Below are 13,456 nucleotides of genomic sequence, written 5' to 3' on the forward strand. Positions count from 1 at the left end.
TATGGTGGATCCAGGACATTAAAAAGGAGGCTGGCAAATTTTTTTGACGCATTTCGCTCCTTTCATATTAAATTTAAATTTATTCATTTTTGGGAAGTGGTTCAATTTGCAGCATATTGTAATAGTTTTATGGGGTAAAAATTAAACTCTGCTCATGTTGATTGGGAATGAGTCCGCCATTTTGTTTTGGAAAAACCCTCCTCCTTCACACGCCTATTTTTGGGCCCTGTTATAAACGGGATTTTCAAAAGGTCAGATTGACGCAGGAAGGTCGGGAAGTTGACCTGTTTACACCAGAATTCACTTATTATCTCTAGACTTTATCTTTGACGGGACATTACTTCCTGGTTTGATGTGCTAAATAGGGCATTGTGAAATGCCAAAATTAATACAGAAGTTAATTAGATATCATTTAACAATCAGTACGCGTCTTCAGATATGAAGAGATTTAATTTATGACTAGCGCGCCAGAAGTTAATAAAGTAAAAGTAATGGTATTGTCTTTGTATTAATTTTCAGCTTATAAAGTTGTAATATATTTTATTAAGCTCATTTCTTTTGAATTCATATATCGTAGTTCTTTTATACAGTATACTTTGAAGTAAAACATGCTGTGAAAGGTGGGGAGTCGTATTGTGTATTTTGGTATTTTGTCAGTGTCAAGTCGTTTATCAGTGTCAAATAAGCTGTAATCTTGTCTATGTATTTACTCTGTCGTTTTTTTTTTTTTTTTTTTTTTTTTTTTAATTTACCAGGAGGTCATTTATCATTGTGACTTTGCCATGTCATGATATAATCGAGATTTACATTATTATATTAATGACTACAACATATGTATTTATAATGAAATAAAATGATAATTTCCAACCTTATTTTTTAAACCCAACAACAGTTGCTCCCGAAGGCTCATCAAGTGTACATTTCTGCTGTATTTCTGCTGCGGTTTCTGTTCTTCCCTTTTTTTACTGTTTACGTTGTTAATTTCTGTAGAATTTGTGTCAAAAACGGTTAATGGGCTTACTATCACCCGTATTCGGCTATTTGTATTACAAAAGGAATTTCCTAATAGGTCTAGATTGAATCTAGAAGAACAGGAATTTTTCCAGTTTATAACAGGATCTTAGTAAGAAAAATCTCCCCCGAAGAGCCTTTTTGGAAGCAGCGCTTCGTAAACGAATTCAGACTTGAGAAACTGTAAAATGAAGGGCGGACCTTTTTAAAAAGTCGGACAAGAAGCTCAAATCTAGCACACAGAACGCACGCACCGTGTCTAAATAAACATGAGTGTCGCTTTCATAACGTAATTAACCCGTTATGCGAACGTTAAAATTAAGCAATTAAACCTTCAATTCTCTTTTCACCCACATTCCCCCTGGAATCAAATCAAAGAGAAAAAATCCTGCTCCATGAAGTAGTCGATCTTTTCATTACTCGGTATGACGTGATCCGTACTTAATGGTGTTGCATTGTCCTTTTCTTCATCAATATGGCCACTGTGCCTTCCCCTCTTTCAATAAGGTCGCGCGTCAAGGTTATTTTCAGTTGCACCCTGGATTACGCACGCTTGCTCCGCAAGGTGTCGCCTGTGGTGGGGGGGCATCACAGCCCATATGGTTACTGTGGCGAAGGTGACAGGTACTTCCAAACATTTTTTCATAACTTTCATTTTTCCTTATTCTATTCATGAATTTGATATTTACGGCAATTGAAAATGTGGCACCGGCAAAAGTGAATCTAGGTGCGTTGACAGGCCGCACAGGTGTCCCCAATTAACCGCCGACAGAGAAGAGACCCCAAACATTAAACAACACAACCTGTAGATATTGGAAATTTGGAGAAAGTTAAGCAACTGAGGCTTTATTAGATTTGGACAGAAATCGGGGGTAATGCCCAGTGACATGCCAAACCCCTAAGTTCAAGTCTTGGCCCTTGACACCTGTAACGCACCCCTTAGTCAAGAATCTGAACAAATCAATGTTGGGCAGGTACAGGGTATACTCTATTTTCTACAGGTGTTTTGTGATTTTATCAACTTGATTGTCAAGTGCCAGACCTTTTGTTCTCAGGTACTAGTAGCAAACTTTATCAGATAACAATCTGACACTAACCAAGCTGCACTAACAGCGCTGTAAACCCAGTTATCAATGCTGTCATCTTTACCTGTATCTTTACCGGTATTATGCCAGTGGTACGTTTGATACATTTGAGTAAGGAAATACGCTTTTATGCTTACATTCATTTGTAATACGTTAGCATTAACCTGTTAATAAAAACTTGGAAACTTTCAATGTTATTACACAATAACAGTATATAATGATGGGAGATGTTATGATTAAATGCTTAGAAGAATAATAAAAACAAATTATGTGAAATATAAAATGAATTGATTTTATTTGGGTTATTTATTTATTTATTTCAAACCATTTAATTATCAAACATGAAGCTTATTTTAAGAAACATTCGCAGATATATGAAATATAACCCTGCTGGTACACAGATCTACAGTTCTAAAATGCAAATACCAAGTACCTTTCACACACCACTCATGAGATGTGAATAATCATATGTATAAAGTAGTAAAAATATCACAAAATGTGTGTAAGCAAGATATTTCTACAAGTAACCTCATTAATCAGTCAGGAAACTTCATAATGCGCCCAATAAATGTAGAAATTTGAGCCAGAGAAATTCTACATACAGGCATGACAGATTTACCATATATTGCCATCAACCCTTAACTGAATGGGCATAGAAAGAACAAAGTGAGTCTCCCTCCCATTAAAAATGAGAAATAAAAATAAATAAATAAATAACAGATACTGTCATTCTTAATACTGAAAAACAATGGCACCTTGCAGCCTTCACTGCCTCACTATTTGCAGACAATGTTCTAGTCACTGTAACTGTGTACTTTTGATGAGGCATAGATGCTAGAATAACTTCTTTGAAGTATATTTTGAAGGTCTCTTTTGTCATAAATCTGCCACGTATAACCTGAATGTACAATACATATTGCGATTCACACCACAGCAGCTTGTCTTAGTAAGGACTCAACCAGTTTGAAAACTTGTGGCATAGCTTCAGGACAAGATCACACCATCGATCCTTGCTGTGATGATGGATCTACTAGTACATTATCTATGTCTTGTCCTCCTAGTTTCTCTAATACCATTTCCCCTGATCTATGCTCACATCAATCTCTACAGCTTTACCAACTGCTACACAGTTTTTACATCCGAAAGTATAAAGCAAAAATTGTAATAAAGCACTATCAATTTACTTGTTAGATATTGAATCGAGGGCAAGAGAAAAATGCAGAAACCTCATATCATAATCAAGATAATTGAAAATCAAATATGCATAATCAAATTAATAGCTTTAATTGTACATACTACTGATGATTTAATCTTTTAAACTTCAGCATAAATTTCATTTGTTAAAGCATAGACACTTTATTAAAATGTGCTTGAACAAATAATAATAATAATAATAAACAACCTGCACACAAGATGGAACATGGAGGTCAATTGCCACAAAATAAGTTGATTTGTACTTGGTAGCCTGAGAAATAGTATCAGGTATTAATTTGAGCAGTAAATTGAGTAATAATACCACAGAGTTAACAATGACACAAGCATATGGTGTTGTGTAACAAAATTCATGCATTACTTGCTGTGGCAGTGTCCTCTTCAACCTATCGTGCACCGCAGGTTTTGATTTTCAATGTCATCAAAAATGTTTATTGTTGTTAGTTTGATTTACGTATCTTCTATTCAAATAATATCGTTTGGAAAATAACTAACTGATTTAATTATGCTTTTGCAACATGAAATCATCATTAACTTTGCCGGTTCACGTGTATACAGTACCTTGCTATCAGTGCTGCTCTTTTCTCCCTAACTCGTCACTGACAGGCTAACCACATCGTTTCAAAACAACGTTGGTATGCTCCTTTACTTTTGGTGTTGGCAGTTTCGCCCCGGGGACATCGTTTTTGGTTAAAAACAACGTATCGTTTTCACCCATCTATACATTGCTCCTGTACAAAATGGCCGCTCGCTGCCCCCCCCCCCCCCCCCCCCCAAGGGAAAAATCGTAGCACGTGGGTAGTTACGCAAGACCTGTGACGTATAACGCGCGCAAGGTTATTATAGTCTTTAAACCTTGAGTTCACAAAATTGTTTAAGCCTTATGCCCCTATTTCACACAGACCACGAATCCCACGAATGGCCATGAATTGACAAATTTCACGATTCGTGGTTGAATCGTAATCGGTTCGTGACGTTCTTAACAGATTCGTATATATTCGTAGTCAGTTCTTGCACTTCTTGACCAACAGGAATTGGTGGCAAAAACTTTGATGCCCCTATTTCACACAGACCACGAATCCCACGAATCGCCAGGAGTTGAAAATTTCAGGATTCGTGGTTGAATCGTAATCAGTTCGTAAAGTTCTTAACAGATTCGTATATAATCGTAGTCAGTTCTTGGAATTCTTGATCAATCGGGAATTCGTGCAAAAAATTTGAGCTGTTCAAAGTTTTGGCCACGAACTCCCGATTCCAAAAAATCGTATTGAATTTCTGGACAATATTCGTGCGATTCCAACCGAATCCTACGAATATTCGTGAGCGTGTCGAATTAGACCAGAAAATTGGCAAAATCTCACGAATCCTCACGCATCCTGAAATTTGTCAATTCCTGGTGATTCGTGGGATTCGTGGTCTGTGTAAAATAGGGGCCTTACGCATAGACATCGGCGGAATAAATAATTAAATTTAATAAGAAACGATAAATTTTAACGAGAAAAAGTTATTATTTGAAATCAGCGGGCACGTCTCATGAATCTTATATAGTGTTGTTGTTGTCTGCTTTTCCCGCAGTTTTAAGTAGGTCACCAGTGACTTTGCAATGTCAGAGAGAGCTCCGTCAGTTAAAATCTCTTAAGAGATTTTAACAAAAAACCGTACGTTTAGGAAAAAAACCCTGGATTAACTTTGAATGCAGGAATGGGGTCGTTGGCCATTGGTAAGTACGGGAAAATTGCCGTTTTTTCCAGGAAAATCCAATTTTTGGCCAAAACGAAGAGTTATTATGACTTTAAGCAGCATTTTAATGGCATCTGCTGTCTTGCTGATTGCCTCATTTCACAGAAGAAAATGGCGGGGTGTTTCGTATCGCTTTTGCTGTATACAAAACATCCATCGAACAACATGTACAATATATATGAGTGCTCCTAAAAGATGTTAAAAATATAAATAAGTCACCTATAACTTCAATTTGACAATATTTCCTTGTACCAGCTAACAGCCTCTTTAATACTTCTCAGGATAAGAAATTATTTTATTATCTCCTACTTCTTACCAACCATTCACTGGCCAATCTCATATTTTAAACCTACCCCCCCCCCCCCCCCCCCCCGAACTTCCAATGCAAGCTAAATAAACAACCCATACACTTGTAATCATGGAGGGCATTCAAACAGATGATCCTTGGAACTACTGGTCCGTGGATCAAATATAGCAGACCCTACATTAAAAAAACGCCGACAATCAGCTGATGGTCTCCCCACTTCCGCACGCACCATTAAACGGATTTAATCTCGGCTCTGAGGTTTAATCGCTAGACCCCTGCAAGGACAGCGCATTCAGAGGTGGGGAGACCATTAGTGAATTAGTCAGCTCTTCTTTCATGTAGGGATGGCCATATTTGATCCGCGGATCACAAGATCCAAGGATCGTCTGTTGTGAATGCCCTCATGGTCTTAATACAGTGCTGGACCCTTCATACACGTATCATGGGTACAACATACAGCACCTCTTATCACATGAACTGAGCTATCTATTTATATTGCAACTTCCTCCACCTTGATCAAAATACATGAACGTTGTCACTGATTTAGAGAAAAAAATTAAACATTCGATAATAATTTCATACAAGATCAAGAAATGCTTATAAAATATTCTTAAACCAGCCAAGACCAGCCATAATTCTTCGAATAAAATCTTTGTGTCATCTTGTCTGAGCAATTCAAAGAATGAAATTTCTTACAATATGTCATATAAATTTCTAAATATTAAGAAAAAAACTTTGAATTAATTTGGAAACTGAGGCTCCTTGTACATGGAGGGAGTCTGGTCTCCATTAGATTCATACAGATCAAGGTAAGGCTGATGTAAGTGGGTCAATGTATAGAACAGGGCTTGCCTGTACAAAGTACGGGCAATAATGACGTCACACATTTGAAAAAAAAAAAGATATGTTCTAACTAGTAGGGTGGAAGTCGTAAGACTATTGATTGTGTTACGTTGACGGAGTGCAGCTGCAGCATTGTATATTTACACTATTGTGTTGAATTATTAACAAATCTTGTCTGATTTAATTTTTATTATATATTTCAATTTTTTTCAATATACTAGGTTCCTTTCATAAGAATGAATGGAAAAAATTCTGTATCTACAGTTAAACCCTGTCTTATTATAGAGTGCCTACACTGAAGAGAAAAATCAACAATGTTTACATTCATAATTTTTTTAATCATTATATTTTAACAAGAATCTTTTCATTAAAATATCCACATGAATGGAGTGTCTTTGACATACTTTTTATGCCATGCTTTTATATAATTATAATACTTTTATATAATTAATTACTGGAACCCCTTTACGGGGCAGGACAAAACTGTTTTGAACAAACAGTATCTATGCTCATCACCCTTATTAAGTCATTCAAAATCATTTTCTGAATAATCGCTTGACGATTTAATAGAACTGTTATCAATTTCTGCTGGCTGTGCCTTCTTCCATTCAGATAGAAAGGCAGCCTGTTTTACCTTTGCTACTTTATTTAACACTGCAGTCATATAAAGTGGTGCTTCCAACTTCTCAATATACAGTGTAGCCTTTTTAACTTCAGGAAGTACATATTCACTATCATATCCTTGTTGGACTATGTCTTTAAGAGGCTCTACGACTACGTGAAATCTCAGTTTTGTATGTAATGCTTCTCTGATCATATTTGTTGTACTTATTATTGCCTCAGTTGCCTTAGTTGTCTAAGTCCATCTACTAGCCAGTCAAAAGATCACAAATTTCTTTCACCTGTTTTCCTCTTTTTTTTTTTTTTTTTTTTTTTTTTTTTTTAATTATCAGCTTTAGTTTGCCTGATATATTTTCTATATAAGTCACGATCAACTCTGTTTAATTAAAGCTGGCAACACGCAGTACTTGGATTTCAAATGATGCATCTTTTGCTTGAAATATTCTGTAAAAAGAAATCGTTAATGCAAGTAGCAATTTATTTCCAGTAACAAATTAGGATTATAATTTTTATTGAGGGGGGACCCGAATTTTTCAATCGATACGGAAGTGGGTCCCGAAAAATATAAATGCTATCAGAGGGGAGTCTCGAATTTTTTGTCATACGGGCATTTTTCCTCCACCCCACCCCCTCCGAATTAAATAATGACCGGTGCCTAAATGACTGAGTGTAAAAGAAAGCTGGAAACAACTTTTCGATTAGGCAAAAAACTAGCCTATTTTGGGTTATCCATTAAGATTAATTAATTGGATTAATTGGATGTGCGTAAAGTGATACCCAAGACCAGAAATAATTGCATAACCTTTCTACGCAAAAAAAAAAGGGGGGGGGGGCTAAAATTCCCCCCGTCACCAGCCAATAATAATCACGTCTGCTTGTAATAAAAGGGAGAAGCCATTCGTTCGAGCGAACAATATTTTTGCTGATAAATTGCCATGTTCACTCACTACTGCACTTTCCTGAATAGGTAGCTGACACATCGCTATCTGTGAGCTCGGGTGTTGTCACGTTGCACGCTATCTATAGCTAACTGTTGATAAACAGTAACTGTGACAGTGTCGATTACAGATAGCAGGAAGTTTTAGATGGGATAAATACTTTCACATTCCTTCTTCCAAGTCAGAATCGAACTTAACACTTGTTGAGCTGTCTACATTTAATTTTCGGTTTTTGAAAGGAATAAGATGAATAAGGAAACGCCCTTAAATATTAAAGTGAGCGACGAAGATAATGTCAGCGAGGATGAAAGTGATGAAAATGGCGATGAATTCAAACAAGGTATAGAACAGCTGAGACGCAAACTTAAAAATACAGAAGTAAAGGCTCAACGCCCAGTATCCAAGGATGATGGCTACGGTAGTCAGCGTTCATCGACAAGGTCCGACGTCTCGTCTTGTCGGCTATCTGCACTCGAAGCAGACATCTTAACAGAGGACGTCCTAGCCAGCGTTGGTCAAGGAAAACAGAGCAAGACCGCGGAACCTGGTGCTAATTCGCTGTCTTCTATGGGAAGTAGTGTTGGGAGAGCTTCGTCCTCTCCGAATTTCAGTCGCCAAAGTAATTTCACCGCCACTGTAAAGGAGAGCCAAGGCGTTCACGTTGGGGACAAATTTAAGACCGTTAACGTTCACCACCACACCTACGGCCCTGGCTCGGTAGTGCACATTCACCAACAAACTTCTACATGTACAGGTAACGATGTCGTTAAATAGAAAAAAACGGCCTTAATGAAATAATAAACAATAAACTTTTAAATGATTCACGGAAATGTGAATAATCAAATTGCTCACATCTATTTATTTGTTTACATCACTATGCTATATTGTTTGATTCCAGATTATAAAATATTGATACTCGTCTATTTACTTAAAGTATTCAAACATATGCTTTCACTTTTCAGAAGAAGAACAAGGTGCCACAGGCAAGGTGAAAAGAATTTCTGTGAAATTATTAAACAAAGAGGACTCAGGTCCCAACGGTGATACATTTTCCCAGGTTCTAAACCAGAAGATTGAGTCCAATTTTCACGTGAAAAACTGCAGAGTCATAGTAAAGCAGCTGCCTGCCATGTCTTTTGATATAGAAGCGGACGACGTCACAGCCGCCAAACTGACAAGCGACGTGGGGATGGAAAAGTTGAGAAATATTATCACTGAGATGCTGAATGACAACGCTTGTTTCGGGACGCAACTGGAAGGCCGAGAAATAAAAGTAGAAATAGTTTATGGATGAATTAATGTTGTTAGTTTTTATCCAGACAGGCTCAATACAACTGACACAAGCTAGTCCTATTAGGCTCAGGGACAGAATTACTGGCATCGACACACAGCTTCCCGCTTCTGTTACTCGGTACTACCCCAGATGAAGCATGTGCGAGAAAAGTGATAGAAACTGTAATTAAAGAGGACGCCACCATAATATGACCTATGTATATAGTATAATATTATATATCGGAGTACTTAAAGGAGAAGTACGATAATAAAGTTTATGGAGGATCCAGGACATTAAAAAGGAGGCTGGCAAATTCTTTTGACACCTTCCGCTTCTTTGCTATAGATTTTAATTTATTCATTTTTGGAAAGTGGATCTATTTGCAGCATATTGTAATAGTTTTATGGGGTAAAGATCTAACTCTGCTCATGTTGATTGGGACTGAGTCCGCCATTTTGTTTTGGAAAAACCTCCCCACCCACTCGCCAATGTTTGAGGCCTGTTACAAACGGGACTTTCCAACGTTCAGGTTGAAGCAGGAAGGTCGGGAAGTTGACCTGCTTACACCAGGATTTACTTATTATCTCTAGACTTTTCCCCTGACGGGACAATAAGGGGGAACTTACTACACTATACTTCCTGGTCTGATGCGCTACATTGTGAAATATCAGAGTTAATACAAAAGTTAATTAAGTATCATTTAATTATCAGAAGTATGCGACTTCAGATATGAAGAGATTTAATTTATGACGAGCGCGCCAGAAGTAAATAGAATAAAAGTAATGGTATTATCTTTGTATTAAGTTTCACCCTATACAGTTGTAAGATATTCTTATTAAGCACATTTTTCTTGAATTCAGATATCCCAGTTCTACTAGTAATATACAATAGACTTAGAAAAAAATTCTGCTGTGAGAGTTGAGGAGTCGTATTGTGTATTTGTGTATTTTGTCAAGTCGGCTATCAGTGTCAGGTCGTTTATCAGTCTCAAATAAGCTGTAATCTTGTCAATGTATTTACTCAGTCGTTTCTTTCTTTCTTTTTTTTTTAAATTTACCTGGAGGTCATTTATCATTCCGACTTTGCCGCGCATGATTTTATGTAAAAGGGTTATGTCATGATCGAGATTTACATTATCATATCAATGACTACAGCATATGTATATATTTATATGATGAAATAAAATGATAAATTTCTACATCATTTGTTTACCCAACAACCGTTGCTCCCAAAGACTCATCAAGGATACATTTTTGCTACAAGTTGGGTTGTATCACAATATGTTGCGGTTTCTGTTCTTTTTTTATTTATTTATTTATTTATTTATTTATTTATTTTTATTTTTATTTATTTTATTTTTTTTTTACTGTTAACGTTGTTAATTTCTGTAGAATTTGCGTCAAAAACAGATAATGGGCCTACTGTCACCCGTATTCGGCTATTTGTATTTCAAAAGGAATTCCCTAACAGGTCGAGATTGAATCATGAAGAACAGGAAGTTTACCAGTTTATAACAGGATCTTGAAATGAAAAAATCTCCCCCGATGAGCCTTTTTGGAGACAGCGCTTCGTAAACAAATTCAGACTTGAGAAACTGTAAACTGAAGGGCGGATCTTTTTTAAAAGTCGGACAAAAAGCCCAACTCCAGCACACGGTACACACGCACCGTGTCTAAATAAATGTGATTGTCGCTTTCGTAATATACTTAACCCGTTCTACGAGCGTTAAAATTAAGCAATTAAACCTTAAATATTCTTTTCTCCCACATTCTCCCTGGAAGAAAATCAAAGAGAAATAATCTGTGTCATGAAGAATTCGATCTTTATTGTTATTACTCGATATGAAGTGATCCGTACTTTATGCTGGTGCATTGTCCTTTTTTTTCTTCACAAATGAGCCCACTGTGCCTTTTCCCCTTTTCAACTATAGTCTTCAAACCTTGAGTTCACAAGATCGCGTAAGCCTTACAGCTACACATCCGTGGAATAAATAGATGAATTTAATAAGAAACGATAAACAAAGCCACTCAGGTCCCCTCTCTAATTTTAACGAGAAAAAGTTATTTTTCGAAATCACGGGGCACGCCTCGATAGCAAGTCTCGTTATTTTCCACGTGTTATGATATCAGACGAAACACGTGACTGCATGATTATAAATTTTATGAACAAATTTTATTCAACTTGTCACACACTGATAGATCTACTGGAGATAGTGGGGGAAGGTATATGACGTGCACCTATCACGTGATCGTGACGATTTCAGTAAGAGATGCTAATACACGTACACCCAGCAGTTTGCACGTATCAAGGAGTTTGTGAATCTATTTCATGAAAAGCGCTTCTTTGAAAAATTTTATTTAAAAATGAATTTTTAGTTGAGAAACTACAACTTGGTCAACTGCCACTGGCCTTCTATGTGATAGGGGGTCTGTCTGTGTGCACGGAAGGCCCTTTTCACGTCCAACGGTATACTTACTGATACATTCTGGCCCGGTTCACAATGAGCTTCCACTTTGACTTAACATCAGGAAGGGGACGTGAGAGGGAGAAAAACCAAGATAAGGGCACTCCATGGGATTTTCCCGCCAAAATTAATATCTAGAGATTCTCTCTGCGCCTTTGAAAATCCCCAACAGTCATAATCATGTCTTGTGGAGCTAAAACAAAAACGATACAAAACACCCCGCCATTTTCTTGTGTGAAATGAGGCAATGCAGATGCCATTAAAATTCCATTTAAACTAGAGGATCAGAGAGGCGATACCGCCTCCTGGTATTGTACCACCAGCTGGAGTAAGCACATTCGAATGGGAAGGAAAAAGAAGGGGGAGAGGTTGACAAGCTGCATGAAATGCAGTAAACAAGGGTTATCATTTTTTATAGATAATTATTATATTTTTAAATCAGGTGGGAAAAAGTTAAAGGTCAAATACAAGGATGTAGTATCATTGTGAATGTAGGACTTCCTCTCTAACTGTAATGGAAACAATATTTCAAAGTTTGTTTATATTTGGGTTAAGTTCAATAGTAACTATGGGCATTTCTCTGTCAGTATATTTTATAAGGGTGGGAAAATTTGCAAACTACAGTTCATGGTGAAAAATAGGTCAAAGGTCAATTTCAAAGTAAAAGTTTCCCAGTATATGACTTCCTATTCAAGATCAATAGCAACTATTGCTAGTTTTGGAGATATAAGGGAGTGAATTTTTTTTAGTGCAGTTCATTATGAAAAGTAGGTCACAGATCAATTTGAAGGTCAAAGGCTAATTTCAAAGTTACAGTAAGACCCCATTTCCACAGATTTTAGATCGATCTATCCCCATGGGGAGTCTCACTAGATTACTGTCAGCTTAGCTGGCTTAAGTGCCTGTCCTGCCTACTAAAAGCTGTAAGGGGATAATTAAATTCTGTGTGTGGTTGGCTAACTGCAGGGAGTTAGGTCGATCAAGTAAGATCGATCTTAATCTATGGGAATGTGCTCTAAGATTGTCAGTATATCACTTCCTATTCAAGTTCAATGGTAACTATGGGTGTATCTCTGCTAGTTTTGATGATATAAGGACCAGAAAACTTGCAAAGTGAAGTTCATCATGAAAAGTAGGTCAAAGGTCAATATCAAGGTCACAGTTAGATTGCTAGTTAATGACTTCCTATTCAAATGCTATGGGTGTATCTCTGCTAATTTTGGGAGTATTTTTTCATTTTATGTTAACTACTGAATATTGCATTGTTGTACTATTTAATAATGTGCAACTCCTAAACCGTATGGAAAATAAGAAAATGGACACCACCTCCAGTATTGTGCTTGACAAGCTGTACTTCATGCAAAAAACAAGACGTCTCTAGTGTATACAGTTCCACAATTACAGAGTTTTTAGTTTTGGCATCAAATGACTGCTTCTCCCGTGAAAATGCACCGATTGACCCCAAACCCACGAAGATGAAGGGAGTCCCTAAATAGTAGCCCTCACTGTAATATGAAAGCTTAGGTCTATGTAGTTTCTGAAAATTGGCACAAACAATTCTTTTTTTGCAGAAAATTCCCATTTTTAGAAAATTTTGGCCTGTTTGACCTTGAAATAAAGGTCAAATGTCAAATCCAAGGGCATATTTGGAAACTCCATATATGACTTTTGGTCAGACCTCTATAGTAACTTTTTCCATAATTCCTTCAGTTTGGGAGATATTTAGCATCAAATTTTCAAAAATTTTGACAAGGGTGCATTTCAGTGAGCATCACACCCAGACCAATGCACCAACTGAGACAAAAATACCAGGGGGTTCAAGTTGAGATTATATGTGACCTAAATCCAAGAGATGGGGACACAGGTCTTTGCGGTCTAGGAGGAGAAGCGGTAACGGTGACTTGTTTCCGGCGCCCGACTGCGGAGCCGCAGGAGCCGGCGGAGCTGTACGAGACGGGCCGG

The 13,456-nt window shown here is 37.2% G+C and overlaps 1 protein-coding gene across 1 annotated transcript; it reads left to right on the forward strand.

The window, feature by feature from the left end:
* The first annotated feature begins 7,749 nt into the window (after positions 1-7,749).
* On the forward strand, positions 7,750-10,228 carry LOC112042323 (uncharacterized). Its single transcript, XM_024076692.2, has 2 exons — positions 7,750-8,511; positions 8,720-10,228. Exons 1-2 carry the CDS (start codon positions 8,004-8,006, stop codon positions 9,049-9,051), a joined length of 840 nt encoding a protein of 279 aa, XP_023932460.2. The 5' UTR covers positions 7,750-8,003; the 3' UTR covers positions 9,052-10,228.
* The last annotated feature ends 3,228 nt before the right edge of the window (positions 10,229-13,456 follow it).

Source organism: Lingula anatina, chromosome 1 (assembly GCF_051362555.1).
Source record: "Lingula anatina isolate TDL-2025a chromosome 1, LinAna3.0, whole genome shotgun sequence".
NCBI classification, from domain to species: domain Eukaryota; kingdom Metazoa; phylum Brachiopoda; class Lingulata; order Lingulida; family Lingulidae; genus Lingula; species Lingula anatina.